General features: G+C 47.1%; 1 protein-coding gene across 1 annotated transcript; it reads right to left on the bottom strand.

The window, feature by feature from the left end:
- Positions 1–14,682: 14,682 nt before the first annotated feature.
- On the bottom strand, positions 14,683–15,093 carry LOC108799997 (60S ribosomal protein L31-like; the record flags this gene model as incomplete). Its single annotated transcript, XM_018571949.1, has 1 exon — positions 14,683–15,093. A coding segment is annotated over one exon (393 nt), but the record flags the coding sequence as incomplete, so codon positions are not given.
- Between the last annotated feature and the right edge of the window lie 213 nt (positions 15,094–15,306).

Genomic DNA, 15,306 nt, shown 5'->3' with positions numbered 1-15,306 from the left:
TACAGGACCTTGAAACGAAATTTAACGATGCCTCCAGAAAGTTCAGATTACACCCATCTCCCTTCCACAAATCCCAATTAGAAAAAATTTGACTCAACCTCAACCTCCTGCTAGCCAGCTTTGCAGATAAAAGTCTTCGCAGAACTCAACATAAATTCTACCTCCGAAGTAATAAGCAAACCGCCCTTTAGCCAGAAGACTACGTAAAATCAATTTTCACCAAAAATCTCTCCACCTCCGCCTCTCTGACAACTCCATGTCTAGCAATCCTCACAAGATAGTACAGGAATTTGCCATGCATTTATCCACACTGTATAACTCCACCACTCCCTTTGACCCTAACGCAGCCTCCAACTTACTCTCCAAGGTACATATGCCAGCTATGCCTGAAGCTGCCCGCATATCTCTCGACGCCCCCATAAGTGAGTTGGAAGTAAAGGCAGCGATTAAAACGCTTAAACTTAACAAAAGACCTGGCCCTGATGGCTTTACGGCCTCCTATTATAAGAAGTTTGCTGAACCCCTAGCCCCCCTGCTGACAGCTGCTTTTAATGCCCTCCAAAAAGGGTCAAAACTTACATTGGAGTCTCTCTTAGCTACCATTTGCATGATCCCCAAACCCAGACACGGATAACACTCACTGGGCTAATTACAGACCAATTTCGCTTTTAAACGTGGATATCAAATTACTAGCCAAAATATTGGCAACTAGACTCAACTCAATCATTCCAGACCTTATCCATAAAGATCAGGTTGGTTTCATACCCAGGCGTCAACCCGGAGACAATGTGCGTAGAGCCTGCCTTCTTATTGAAAAAGCGAACCAGAGACGCATCCCACTCATGCTCCTCTCACTGGACATGCAAAAAGCATTCAACTCTTTGTCCTGGCAATATTTGTTCTATATACTCAGCAGGTGGGGCTTCGGGTCAGGATTCTGTACCTGGATCACTGCACTGTATTCCAACCCGACAGCCTCGGTGAGATATGCGGAGCACAGATCGAAGCATTTCCCCATTTTAAAAGGCACTAGACAAGGCTGTCCCCTGTCCCCCTTACTATTCGCCCTGGCTATTGAACCATTAGCACAATTAATCAGAGAACATTCAGATATTGCTGGTATTCCATTGGCGGGACATAAACATAAGTTATCCTACTTTTCATCTCTAACCCACTCATCTCCCTTCCCAATCTATTGCGCACAGTGGACCTTTTTAGTCACCTTTCGGGCCTACATCTAAACCCAACGAAATCGAAAGCCCTAAACATCACTCTCTCTCAGCAACTAGTCAACCAACTTAAAACAGACTACCCGTTCCAATGGGAACCGTCATCATTGAAATACCTAGGCATACATCTGACCCCCTCTCACTCTTCGTTATATTCAGCCAACTACCCCCCATTGCTCACTAAATCGAGGAATCTTCTGCAGGTTTGGCACACCTATCCCATCTCATGGTTAGGCAGAATTGCAGCGGTAAAAATGACCCTGCTGCCTAAATTATTATACCCGTTCCGGGTTCTCCCAGCACCTATACCCTCTCACCAACTCAGAGCCTTTCAGAGACGTCTCTCCGCCTTCATATGGTCACACAAAAGACAGAGGATTTCTCAAAAAACAATGTACCAGACCAGATGTGCAGGTGGTCTGGGAGTGCCAAACCTGCAGAAATATTACACTGCAGCTCAACTAGCAACGGTGACTAACTACCATGCCACTCGTGAAATCCCACTTTGGGTGTCGATTGAAGCATTAGATTGCGACCCATACACCATAGATAACTTACTATGGATGACACCCAAGGATAGGTCCACCATCACTAGCGCTATAACCCGTCACTCCCCCCGCATATGGGACAACTCCAAATATTCCAGCGGCTTCATGTCCCCTCACCTACCCATGCTCTCCTTTTTCCATCACCCAGCCTTCTTAGCAGCACTTGACTCTACAGCCGTCTTCCACAAATGGAGGGAAAAGGGGATTACCCGATTCTCCTCTATGCTTACCCATACTAATATTTTAACTTTCCCGGACTTCCAAACTAAATACGAACTCCCACCCTCGGAAATCTTTAGATATTTACAAGTTAAAAGCTTTATACACGCTAACTTGACAGGTAACCTCCTGTCCCTATCACCCTTTGAAAGAATTTGCAAACTTGACCCACAATCCCCAGGAATTATATCACAACTTTACCTGACATCCCTACAAACGTCCCCCTCGCCACATCACCCATATATGGACCGCTGACAGAAAGACCTGAATCTGGACATCTCAGACGATACATGGTCCCAGATATGGACCTCCACCACTTCAAGTTCGACATGTGCTAGAGTCCTGGAAACAAGTTATAAAGTACTCCTTAGATGGTACATCACCCCCTACCAGGCTCAACACTTTACATCGGGGAACACAGGTTTATGCTTTCGTGGTTGCCCTGACAGCGGCACATACATCCATGTGTGGTGGTCATGTCACATTGCCCAAGCATTCTGGTCTAAGGTGTTTAAAATGCTCTCCACCCTCACAGGAGTACACGTTCCACCAATCCCACAAACGGCATTACTTAACGTCAAACCCGCAAATACATCATACCTCAAATTCAAGCTGGTCCTACATGTCCTCACAGCAGCTAAACACACCATAGCCAGTTCCTGGTTCACTGATAGAATCTTGTTCCAGGCATTTAAGAACAGAATCCACTGCATTTTCACTAATGAGAAACTAACGGCGCGCCTATTCGACCACACCCAAAAATTTGAAACAATATGGGAACCTTGGACATTTCCTCCCACCCTCCTTTGATACCCGTTTGATGACCCTGTGAGAGGTCCCCAAATATCGCCATCCCCTACTGACCAGATGACGGAATGTCCCCCTATATCCCTCCTCCTTTTTCCTTTGCTTTTTTCTTCCTTATACCTTTTATTATGTATTTGCAAATATCCACGCAGTCTGGACCCAGACAGATGGGCTCTCATCTGCCCTGGATACAGTTTAAGCACTCAACGTGAAAGGTCTTGTTTGAAATACATACGCACCTCCCTTTTTTTTTACTCTCTTTTGCATATGCATATGCCAATGTTTAAAAACCTCTGTGAGCATGCGCTCTACGTTAGAGTGTATGTACTAGCTGTATTTCTATATTTGGAAAAAATTATAAAAAATCTTATGAAACTAAAAAAGAAGGTGAAGTGATGTGGGTGTGAATTTAAGTATTAAGTGTGCAGCTTCTTGGAAGTGCGGACCGGGGTGTCTCTGGTTCGAGTGGTTGCCTGGAGATGGACGCTGCGGCTAGGAGAGCCGGGGGGAGTGATAAGACTACACCGCTCGAGGGCACGAGCAGTGAGCCAGGGACAGCGAGCGGTGTGTCTAAGGGATGGAAGCTGAAAAACGGAGGTGTATAAAATGTGATGTGACAGAGCAAAGCGGCTACGCGTTTCGAAGAGCACGTCTTCTGTATCAAGCCAGGGAGTGAGGGGACGGTTGGCGGGAAACGGACAGTTTTTGAATGTGGGGAAGGGGGTGGAGCTGATGGAGGGGGCGTAGAGGAGTGACGATAGAATGAAGGAAGGGAAAATGGATGGTATGAAAGAGGCTAATATGTGAACCAAAAAAGTAAATAAGGAAACAAGGAAAATGTATACTTGGCGATGAGGGGATGAATGGCGATGTGAAGTGGTGAAGGGGCAAATGAGGCAAGGGTGAAAGGAAATTGAAAATAAGAATAACAATAAATGTAAACATAAAGAATAAAATATAGAAATGAAAAATAATAAAAATGAAAATTTAAAGGAATGGTGTGTGTTGTGGTGAAAGGGGAGAAACAAGTGTTGGAGATTGAGGGTAAGGTATGAACGGAAAGGACTCATCTTAGGTGGGAAAGGTGGCAACACAGAATGTGTTCCGTGCACCCCTTTTCAATTAACCTCCTATGTTCTCCTATGCGTTCATGGAGGGGTCGGATGGTGCGGCCTATGTACAAGAGGTTGCAGGAACATTGAATCCCGTAGATTACATAGTCGTGGGCACATGTTATGAATTGTGAGATGGGGTATTTATTGCCGGGGCTATCTTGAAAGGAGAACTGGCCATGGGAGATGAACTGACAGGTGAGACATTGGCGTTTTTTACATTTGTGGACACCAATTCGATTGCTGAATGTGAACCTCTGTGTTTGTTCGGGTTTGTGAGTGGACAATTTACTTGGTGCCACTATATTTTTGATGCTCCCAGCTTTTTTGAAGATTACGGAGGGTTTGGGTGGTAGTAGAGGACCCAAAGTGGGGTCACAAAGTAATAGATGCCAGTTTTTCTTCAGAATGGCTTCAATCACCTTGTACCTGCTATTGAATGGGGTGATGAATCGGACAGGGTTGGTGGACTGGCGCTCGTTTTTGTTGTTGTTGTCTTCAGGTGCTGGGGTGCTAGCGATGAAGTGGTCACGGGCCTTGTTAATGAGGTTCTTAGGGTAACCTTTTTCCTCAAACTTGTCTTTCAGAATGTGACTTTGTAGAATGTAGTCTTTTTTGTTTGTGCAATTTTTGTTAATCCTCCAGAATTGCCCTTTCGGGACATTACGCTTTCAGAGAGGGTGGTGGCAACTTTTGTAATGGAGATAGGAATTGCCGGCGGTGGGTTTGAAGTGTGTTTTCGTGATTATCTCAGTGTTGAGGTGGGTGAGTTCGAGGTCTAAAAAGACCATTAGGGACTGTCCGTGACGTGTGTGAAACTGAGTCCTGAGGGGTTAGTGTTGCAGTGCTTGACGAAGTCATTGATAGTGTCAAGTGGGCCGTCCCAAATGATGATGATGTCATCGATGTAACGTCCGTAGAAAATCAGGTGTCAGGCGAAGGGATTATTGTGCCAGATGTAAAATTCCTCCCAGAAGCCCAGGTTGACATAGCATAATTGGCCCCCATGGCTGTGCCTTGGATTTGGAGATAAAATTCCTCTAGGAAGGTGAAATAATTGTGTTCAAGGGTGAACTTGGTGGAATTAAGGAAGAATTGGGCTTGTTTGTGATGGAGCTCTGGTTCTCGGGACAAGTAGTATTGTAAGGTCTGGAGTCCTACTTCATGGGGGATGGAGGTGTCGAGTGAACAGACATCCAGGGAAACCCAGTGATATGTGGGTTCCCAAGAGTAGTGGTGTAGTGTTTCGATTAAATGTCCAGAGTCTCTCAGATAGGAAGGGAGGGTGGCGACGAAGGGCTGTAGGAAATGGTCCACGTATCGGGAGAGGCCGCTGGTGAGACTGTCAATACTATAAATGATGGGGCGCCCGGGGGGTTTGGTGCAGTTTTTGTGAATCTTGGGTAAGTGGTAGAAAAAGGGTGTCTTGGTTTGTGGGGGGCACAGTACTGCTTTCTCTTTTTTGGTGATAATCTTTTCGTCGAGCGCTTGCTCGATCAGGGGTTTTAAGGCATTCAAGAATTGTGGTAGTGGATTTTTAATTTCTGGTAGGTGGTGGTGTCCGACAGTAGTCTATGGGCCTCTTTAGTGTAATCGTTGCGGATTTGGATGACAATGCCACCACCTTTGTCCGCTTGTCGGATGGAGATGAGTTTGTTGTTGGTAAGTTCCCTAAGGGCTTTTCGTTCATGGTGGGATTGGTTCTGTTGAGATGTTTAGTCTGGCTATTTGCTTTCGGACTGGTGTTTTTCTGTGGAGGGTCACACAGTTTGACGAAGTCTGTGTATGTGACTTGATAGAAAGTTTCAATGTACGCTCCTTTGGATTTGAGTGGGTAGAATTTGGACGGGGGGTGAAGGGAGGTGTGTCTGTAAGTTGGGCTGGATAGTCAGCTGGGTAGCAGGGGTCGGCTAACTCATCTAAGATCGCCAGGATATCTGCGTCCGGTGCTGACTCTTGGGGGGGTGTGGGGACACTGGGTAGTGTGGCCTCGGTGTCTGGGGGTATGATTTTGTTGTAATGTCTTTTAAGGGTAAGATTACGGATGCACTTATTGAGGTCTTTAAACAAGATGAAGGAGTTGAAATTGATATCAGGTGCGAAATTTAGGCCTTTTTTGAGTAATGTTTCTTTGTGGGGGGTCAAAATGTAGTTGGAAAGGTTGAAGATTTTTACTGTGGATTGTTTAGGGACTGTCTTTCTCTTTTTGTGACATATTGAGTGTGTCCCTCCCCTTCTTCCTCTTCTGGTTTTTTTTCTTTTTGGGGGGCGCATGGGGCCTAATCCTAAAAAATGCTGTGAAGGGGATAGCGTGGTGTCGGTGTTGGTGGGATGTAGTGTGTTCGAATCTGGGGCGGGGTCAGAGGTGATGGCTGCAACTTGGCTGTCAGCAGGAGTGGGGTGGGGTGTGCTGTGTGGTGTGGAGAGGGTGGAAGGTTCGATGTGGGTGGGCGTGAGTACCGGGTGGTCTACAACTGGGAGGGGGGCCTCATCAGGCCTCATCAGAGGTGGTGAACAGAGTGGTCGGGGATGGGCTGGGGAGGGGGGGTCGGTGTCGACAGTTTGGGACAGAGAGTAGAGGCAAGAGGTTCAGGGTGATGGGAGTGGGGTGTGTTGAGGTGGGTGGGTGGTGGTGTCAGGATGTACTTGGCTGTGGATTCATCCCAGGTGAGTCTAGTGATATGACTGGAGGGGTGCAGAGGTAGAGACATGAGGAGTAATGGGCATGGTGGATGGCTGTGGGTTGAGGCGTTCCAGTTGAAGACTCTGTCTTCTGCATAATCTGTGTGGTCTCTGTAATTTTTTAGACTTAGCTAAAAAATGTTTTTTCCCATTTAGGGTTTGATTTTTGGTCAAGGTGGATGACCATTTGGTGAAGAGGTTTGTGGTGCCGAATTCCTTGGTGATGTTGGTTTTTAAATCAATCAATTTTGGATGTTATGTGTTGCAATTTTCTTTCTCTTTGTTCAATGATAAGTTCGATCCATTTGTTGGTACCGAACTCTGCCACCCACTGCCACTTCTTTCTTAGGTCATTGTCAAGGAAGTCACAATCCTTTTTGATCCGTAGCCCCCGAGACCTCAGCCGGGTTAGCCCCCCATATCAAAATTTTTGAACAAAACATATGCAGTTGGTTAGATCTTTGTTAGATCAGGTTAGATCTCTGTTATTTGCGTTAGATCTCACACAGAAATAGAGATATTAACAGTTATTTGCAGGGGGGGCTAACCCCTCATCAGCCCCCCCTTATCAAAAAATTGACCAAACAGTTAGCTATTTTGGAAGCTATTTGTTAGATCCGGTATGATCAAGTGGTTTCAACGTTAGATCTCATATAAGTACCTGGGCAAATCCTCTGGAAGTGGCACCGGGAGGAACCCCAGAGACCTCCATCACTCATCCCCATCCGTCTCCACGCGCTCCGCCACGGCAAACCGCATGGCGCCGCCATACGAGCCGTCGCGGCCTGCAGCAACTCCTACGCCTCGGGACTTGCCGGAATCTCCCCCGCCACCTAGCCTGAACGGCCGCGTGACACCGCCGGAAGACACCACCCGTGACTCATGCAACCCCCTACTGCCAGCAGTACGATGCCGTCCAGCACCGAGCTGCTACTCTGAGACTGCAGGTGAGATGTCATCCTGCTTTCACTCCTCACCAAGCGTGACATGTCAGAGATGGTCTCCAAAATGGAGGCGCTCCTCAAAAGGGACATATCGGGCATCATGACCCTGGTCTCCCGACTCTAGGACCTCCCTTGTGGTTCCTTTAGAGATGGGAGGAGGACCTCCAGATCAATATCACCCCAGAGGCCGCAACTAACTTGCTCACCCTTTCATACCGCTCCTTTATCAGCAACAGTTCGTTTGCGCGATTTTGCTTGACGCGCGGTTTTCAATGTGTATGGGACCCCAGCGGCGCAACAACCGCCTCAGGCGACAGATCGCAAAGGTGGAAAAGCTCTGTTTTGTGCGATATCATGAGGCTAAATCGGCCTGATAAATCGCTTAGATGTGAAACGAGCCACAATTATATCAAATAAAGTATTTGTAATTATATGAGATCTAACGTTGAATCCACTTGATCTCACCGGATCTAACGAAGGCCTATCAGCCTGAATGAAATTTTACCAAAATTGCATGTTGGGGGGCTAGCTCCCCCTTATAATGCCACCTAATATCTGTGTTTTTATGTGAAATATCTCGGTAATTATATGAGATCTAACGTTGAAACCACTTGATTTTACCGGATCTAACGAAGGCCTATCAGCCTGAATGAAATTTTACCAAAATTGCATGTTGGGGGGCTAGCTCCCCCTTATAATGCCACCTAATATCTGTGTTTTTATGTGAAATATCTCGGTAATTATATGAGATCTAACGTTGAAACCACTTGATCATACCGGATCTAACAAATAGCTTCCAAAATAGCTAACTGTTGGTCAATTTTTTGATAAGGGGGTGCTGATGATGGGTTAGCCCCCCCTGCAAATAACTGTTAATATCTCTATTTCTGTGTGAGATCTAACGCAAACAACAGAGATCTAACCTGATCTAAGAAAGATCTAACCAACTGCATATGTTTTGTTCAAAAATTTTGATATCGGGGGGCTAACCCGGCTGAGGTGCCCCCGAGGGGTGATTTTAAGTTCTAAGTATTTGTGGAGGAACTTGATGTTCCACCATTGGAAATTCTTTTCACACACGTCACGGACAAGTCCCTTTTGGTCTTTTTAGACCTCAAACTCACCCACCTCAACACTGAGATAATCACGAAAACATACTTCAAACCCACCGCCGGCAATTCCTATCTCCATTACAAAAGTTGCCACCACCCTCTCTGAAAGCGTAATGTCCCGAAAGGGCAATTCTGGAGGATTAACAAAAATTGCACAAACAAAAAAAACTACATTCTACAAAGTCACGTACTGAACGACAAGTTTGAGGAAAAAGGTTACCCTAAGAACCTCATTAACAAGGCCCGTGACCACTTCATCGCTAACACCCTGTAACGTCCGCAGGCGACCGCGGCATCCGCGTTCCAGCCTGGAACGCGGCGCCGGGAGCAGATTATCTGCGGCTCCTCTTGTGCGCCGTGACGTCATGCGTTCCAGCCTGGAATGCGGAAGTCATAGGCCGTCCGTGCACTCCAATCAGATGCAACGGTGGCCTATTTAAACTCAGTCGGGAGGCTGACACGGCGTTCCACTATTGCGGTCTTGAAGCCCTGTTGCCTCTCGACGCCTCGAACCCCCACAGCCTTGCCTCGACCTCCTTGAGCACCTCTGCATCTACCAGCCTGGGACCCCACACCATCCCCAGCAAATCCTGCTGAAAGGACACCAGCGTCCCTGAGAACCACCAAAGATCCTAAGACCCACTACCAGCAGCCTACTGGTCTCAATACAACTAAGCGCAAGTACCCCTCTGAGGGATTAAGCACTATATCAAACAAGCTCTTAACTTTTACATACCAGTGACTGTGTTCCGGATAGGCGCTGTTAATAGTGTGTATTGTTCCCGCTGGGGTCTCAACCCTTACATCAATTACTTTTCCTGTATCTAGTTTCAGTTAAAACCTTATGGCCTATGAATTAATAGTCCAACCTTAAACCACAGTCACAATTAAAATACGGCAGATGATGCTTTAACCCCTAACTCTCCGTGCAGATTGAGAGCAACGCCAGGGGTTAAACCTGACTAGCCGTATCCTCCTTCCTGTGGTATTGGTTAATAGAGGGTGTTATACTGTCCTTCCGCATCTGAGATCCGAGGAACCCAGGGGATTAGGGAGTGCGTGACACACCCCAGCACCTGAAGACAACAACCAAAAAACCGAGCGCCAGTCCACCAACCCTGTCCGATTCATCACCCCATTCAATAGCAGGTACAAGCTATTCTGAAGTGAAACTGGCATTACTTTGTGACCCCACTTTGGGCCCTCTACTACCACCCAAACCCTCCGTAATCTTCAAAAAAGCTCGGAGCATCAGAAATATAGTGGCCCCCAGTAAATTGTCCACTCACAAACCCGAACACACACAGAGGTTCACATTCAGCAATAGAATTGGTGTCCACAAATGTAAAAAACGCCAATGTCTCAACTGTCAGTTCATCTCCCATGGCCAGTCCTCCTTTCAAGATAGCTCCGGCAATAAATACCCCATCTCACAATTCATCACATGTGCCCACGACCACGTAATCTACGGCCTACAATGTTCCTGCAAGCTCTTGTACATAGGCCGCACCCTCCGACCCCTCCATAAACGCATAGGAGAACATAGGAGGTTAATTGAAAAGGGGTGCACGGAACTCAGCGTCCCATGCCACTTCCTCCTGAAACATCATAAAAGTACATCCGCACCATCCGACCCCTCCATGAACGCATAGGAGAACATAGGAGGTTAATTGAAAAGGGGTGCACGGAACACATCTGTGTTGCCACCTTTCCCACCTAAGATGATGATCCATCCACCCCTCGCCGATGATAACGCGCCAACATCCACTCCTTGGTAAGTTGCAAATTCCCTTCCAGGGTTTTACCTAGTCAGTATATGGTAGTAGCGCTTCTGTACCCCTTTTTCTGTTTCCATTGGTTAAGAGGAAGTCCTTGGAGCACGTTTCGTTGACTCGAATCGCAGCAGACGTTGAGGAGTAAAGGGCAGAGATCCATTTGAACATGTTATCGCCTAGGTCTATGTGTCGTAAAACACTATTCGTGAAGGTCCAATCTACTCCGTCGAAGGCTTTCTCCGCATCAGTGGAGAGCAAAACTAAGGGTCTGCGTTTGGATGTAGTCATGTGGATGATATTCAGCACTCTAGTGGTGTTGTCCCTCGCCTCTCTGGAGGGAATGAAGCCCACCTGATCCGAGTGTATGAGACGAGGCATGAACGGAAGCAGTCTGTTCACAAGAATCTTGGAAAAGAGCTTGAGATCAACGTTTAAGAGCGCAATCGGTCTGTAGTTGCTGCATAGGGTGGGATCACAGTCTGCTGTAGGGATTAGGGTGATCCAGGCATGGAGCTTGTCTCGCGGAAGGGAGGAATCGCTAAGAATGGAGTTAAAAGTGGAGAGGAAGGGTGTAGCAAGCAGAGATAAGAACGATTTATAACACGCGGCTGTAAAACCGTCCGGACCAGGGGCCTTTCCCATCTGGGTTGCCTGCACAGCCTGTTCCAGTACAGTGAGCAGGATAAGGGATTCCAATTTCTCCCGATCTTCAGGAAGGAGAGTGGGCATGTTGGAGTTCTGAATGTAGGAACGAATGGAGGTGGAGAGAGATGGAGGGGGATCACGTAGGAGCGCCAGCTGTAGGTTTTATAGCTTGTCATAGTAGGCCCTGAATTCCTTAGCTATGTCTACAGACGTAGCCACTGTCCTGCCAGAAGCTGTCGCTATGTGGGAGATAAAGGACTTAGTCCGATTCCCACGCAAAACTCTGCCTAAGTGTCTAGGAGGTTTGTCTGAAAATTCGTAAAAGGATCTCTTGCCCCTAAGTAAACGCTGCTTGATCCTGGAAAAAAGCAAGTCATTCAGTTCTTCACAAATCATGGGCAGTTCAGTCTATGCAACAAGAGCTAGCAAACGTTTGTGGGAGGCTTCCAAAGCATGTAGACCGGCAAACAAGTGGTCTATACATTGGGTACATTCCCTCTTTTTCTGGGCACCACGTTTGATTAGAAGTCCACGAAGGAGACATTTGTGAGACTCCCAAGTAATCAGAGTGAGGGAGACGAGGGTGAATTTATAGCAAAAAAGGAGGTAAACTCCATTTCCAGCTCTGCCTTGATTAGGGGGTCCTGCAGTAGGGCGTTGTTAAGTCTCCATGTGAGACACAGTGAAGGTAGTGCAGTCAAGAGTAAGGACAGATGGATCAGGGCGTGGTCAGCGAGAAGGATATTATCGATAGTGGCTGATTGGATCCGCGATAAGTCTTTTTTTAGCACAAAAAAGTAATCTATCCTCGAGTACATTTGGTGAACATGTGAGAAATAAGTATGGGTATGGAGGAACCTCCAAGTGTCAGTCAGGTGAAGGAGATGCAACTCAGATTTCAACTTTTTCAGGTAGAAGGCTAGGTGGGACGTGCCGAGACATCTACCAGCGGATTCATCGCAAAGTTTAAATCTCCACCAAGGACCAGGATGCCATCAGTAGATTCCATTAGTAGCTGAACTCAAGTTCACATGAAGCCAGTTGATCTGTATTTGGGAAATATGCATTAGCAAGTGTCACCAAGGTCCCCCCTATTTTCCCCTTCTCTAGGAGTAATCTCCCATTTTTGTCAACATACTGATCAGAGTATGACCAGAGTACAGATTTTGCTAATAAGATTGACACCCCTTTGGACTTAACAAGGGGTGAGAGGCAGTGGTAGGATACCAGAAAGTCCCTATTCCTCAAGTTAGGCACCTGATCACCTCTACAGTGCGTCACCTGGAGAAATACAATCTGAGATCTCGCCTTCTTGAGATCTGCCAGTAGTCTAGATCTCTTTTCCCGAACATTTAAACCCTTGACATTGAAGGACATGAACTTTAAGGCAACCATCCTGCGTGGGAGACTGAGGCTGCGGGTCTAAGGGGGCTGGCCCAGAAAAGTAGGAGGAGAAGAGAGAAATGAGCCGGAAGGAGAGGCAAGAGAACAGGTGGGAGTGGGCAGAGAAAATCAGGAGGGGGATGGAACAGTAGTGTACGGAAGCAGTGTTTCACTACCACGATAAAAATATATGAGGAAGAAGTTAAAAATGTGGGCAAGCCTGACCAAGCTAACGGTCAGGCAAAACAGAGGGTTGTAGATAGCCCGAGACTCAATGCACGGGTATATCCTATGTGGGGGGTGGGAAGGTACCACAGCACCTTGATACACTATTAAGGGGAATAGAACAAAAAATATGAGAACAAACAAAACCAACACTACGAGGGCAGATGCGTGGCCCGTGTCCCCTTGACTATGGGAGAGTCATAGAGAAGGCACAAAGAGCGACCTAGTGTCACATCATTCCACAGCAGCAATAGGGTGGCATAACATCAAGTCGATGAGCGGAGACCCGCAGCCATGTGGAAGCAGATCTCTGGCCACCAGCGCCCAGGATACACTCTGCAAAGCTGAAGATGAAACTGTGTGACACTACGGGATCCAATAAGGATGATCAGTCGGACAGGACATGTGGAGAAGGTATAATCTAATACACAGTATTCATACACAACTGTTAGATCTATGCAAAAAAAAACTAAAAAACAACTAAGTAGACGATGGGACAAGCGTAAAACATTGAAGTCCAACCCAGAAAGAACATACGGCTTAGCCGATTCGTAAGGAGGAGTGGCAGATGCAATTGAAGCCTGCAGTGGAATGTCAAGATCCATGCCATTCAAGAGCAGGTCTGGCCGATGCACGAAATGGCCCCTGAAGGATCTGGCGGTACTTTTTGGAAGTGTGGGGAGTGCATTAGGACCCAATAGAAAGTCCGGCCAATCCAGCAGAATAATGGCTTCCATATCCATTAAGTGGAAGAGATCTGGGAGTTGAGACGGAGTGTGCAGAAAAAACAGCTGGTCATCACGCTGGACTATGAGGTGGAATGGGTGTCCCCATCTGTATGATGCCCCTGAGGCTGTGATGGCGTCGAGCAATGGTTTCTGGATTCTCCGCATCCGCAGGGTGTGGCGAGACAAATCAGGCAGCATATGGATCAGCGCTCCATCGAATTCAACCAGGCCCTTGTTCCAAGCTCAGCGCAGGATCTCTTCTTTCACAGTGAAGAAGTGTACTCTGCATAGCACATCTCGGGGTGCCCCTGAGGTGGCAGTGTGAAACGTTTGCACGCGATGTACACAATCAAGTTCAATTGGCTCAGTGGATGGCTTGTCCAATAACTGATTTAGTATAGCTTGCACTGTGGATCGGAGGTCAGCACCGCTTATGGCCTCGGGGATCCCTTTAAGATGTAAATTATTGCACCTATTCCCCGCATCATCCAGTTGGAGAAACAGGGATGTCATGAGCAGCCGCATGTTGGTCTGAGCTGATTCAAGAGCTGCCATGCGTGAGATCAGATCTGAGGTGGTCGTCTCCACTACTGTAACTTTGTGGTCCAGAGAGCTCACCTGCTGCTTAATCTCCTGGACCTCCTCGTGCAGAGCTTGCACTATTTTGGACGCCATGTCATCCAGATCCTGCTTGCTGGTGAGGCGAGGTAGGATCTCCCGCCAGCTGCCATTGTCATCCGCTCCAGGCCCCTGTGGCGGCGAAGAGGCGTCCGATCTTGGAGATGAGGCTGCAATCGGCAGCATAGGGGTCACAATCGGAGAAGTGGGAGGTCCGGGATGTCCCACACCGTCCCTCACACGGAGGTTAGAGGAGCCAGCTGCTGAAACTTTGCTTGAACTGGTGCCCGGGGTGGACCTCACAGGTTCTTTGCGGCCCGGCAACATGACGGGGATGTCAGACGGCCACTGAGAGGCTGGTAATACGTGGAGGTAGCAGCGAATAGTCACCCACCGAAGGTCCGGATCGTCTGGGTGAATGGATTTTGTGTGTGGCATGGAGGGTAAGTGCCTGTATCATCCTCAAAAGCATCCGTCAGGGAACCAGGGTCGTGCAAAGCTCCATAGGCAAGCTTCTTCACACGGCCATGTCCAGACCATGCCCCGTTTTGTGTTTTTTTAATGAGTGTGTGATGTGTGTGTTTTATTGTGCGTGCAATATGTGTGTTTAATGCGTGTGTTTTTTAATGAGTGTGTGTGTGTGTGTTTTTTTTCGGTTTTAATTTTTTCTTTTTTATTTCAACAATGAAAAATTAATGTAATTTTCATCAACATTGACTGTCTGTAGACCATTGTATGTAGTAACTGGCACATATGTGACCAGTGTGTACAGTTTGTTGGGGGAATCTTCATCCGCATTATGCTTCCTGGACAAGCGCACACAAATACGGTATGGAACATTTCTGATCCCTTTGGCCCACACAGCTTTGTTCAGCCTGGTGTCAATGCGCACATCAGGAGTACGCAATTCTTTTATTGTGAATTTGCGGATTTCCTTCAGAGCGCGGGGAGCGCGTTTCTTAAAGCCAATTCCATGGATCCGCTTGTGAATATTGATGGTATACTCCCTAGTAACTACTTCATTGATGGCAGAGCGGCCCTTTTTCTTCTCGCCTCCCTTCTTTATTTAACTTTTCATTTCAGGTTACAAATCAAAACATTGGCAATACAGATGTAAACTGTAGAGGCTTAAAGTAATAAACAGAATGTAAATGCGTAAACATAGTATGCATACGTGTCATACCAGAGTTGACAACCAACGGCTGCCTTTGTCAGCTACTAACATATTGATAGTATGGAAAACGAGTTTACTCTTTGTATCACCTACATGCTTATAAAA

This window comes from Nanorana parkeri, unplaced genomic scaffold (genome assembly GCF_000935625.1).
Source record: "Nanorana parkeri isolate BGI_ZX_2015 unplaced genomic scaffold, ASM93562v1 scaffold1876, whole genome shotgun sequence".
Classification (NCBI taxonomy): Eukaryota; Metazoa; Chordata; class Amphibia; order Anura; family Dicroglossidae; genus Nanorana; species Nanorana parkeri.
Note: the sequence above shows the minus strand (reverse complement) of the source record. Positions and strands in the feature narration are given on the sequence as shown.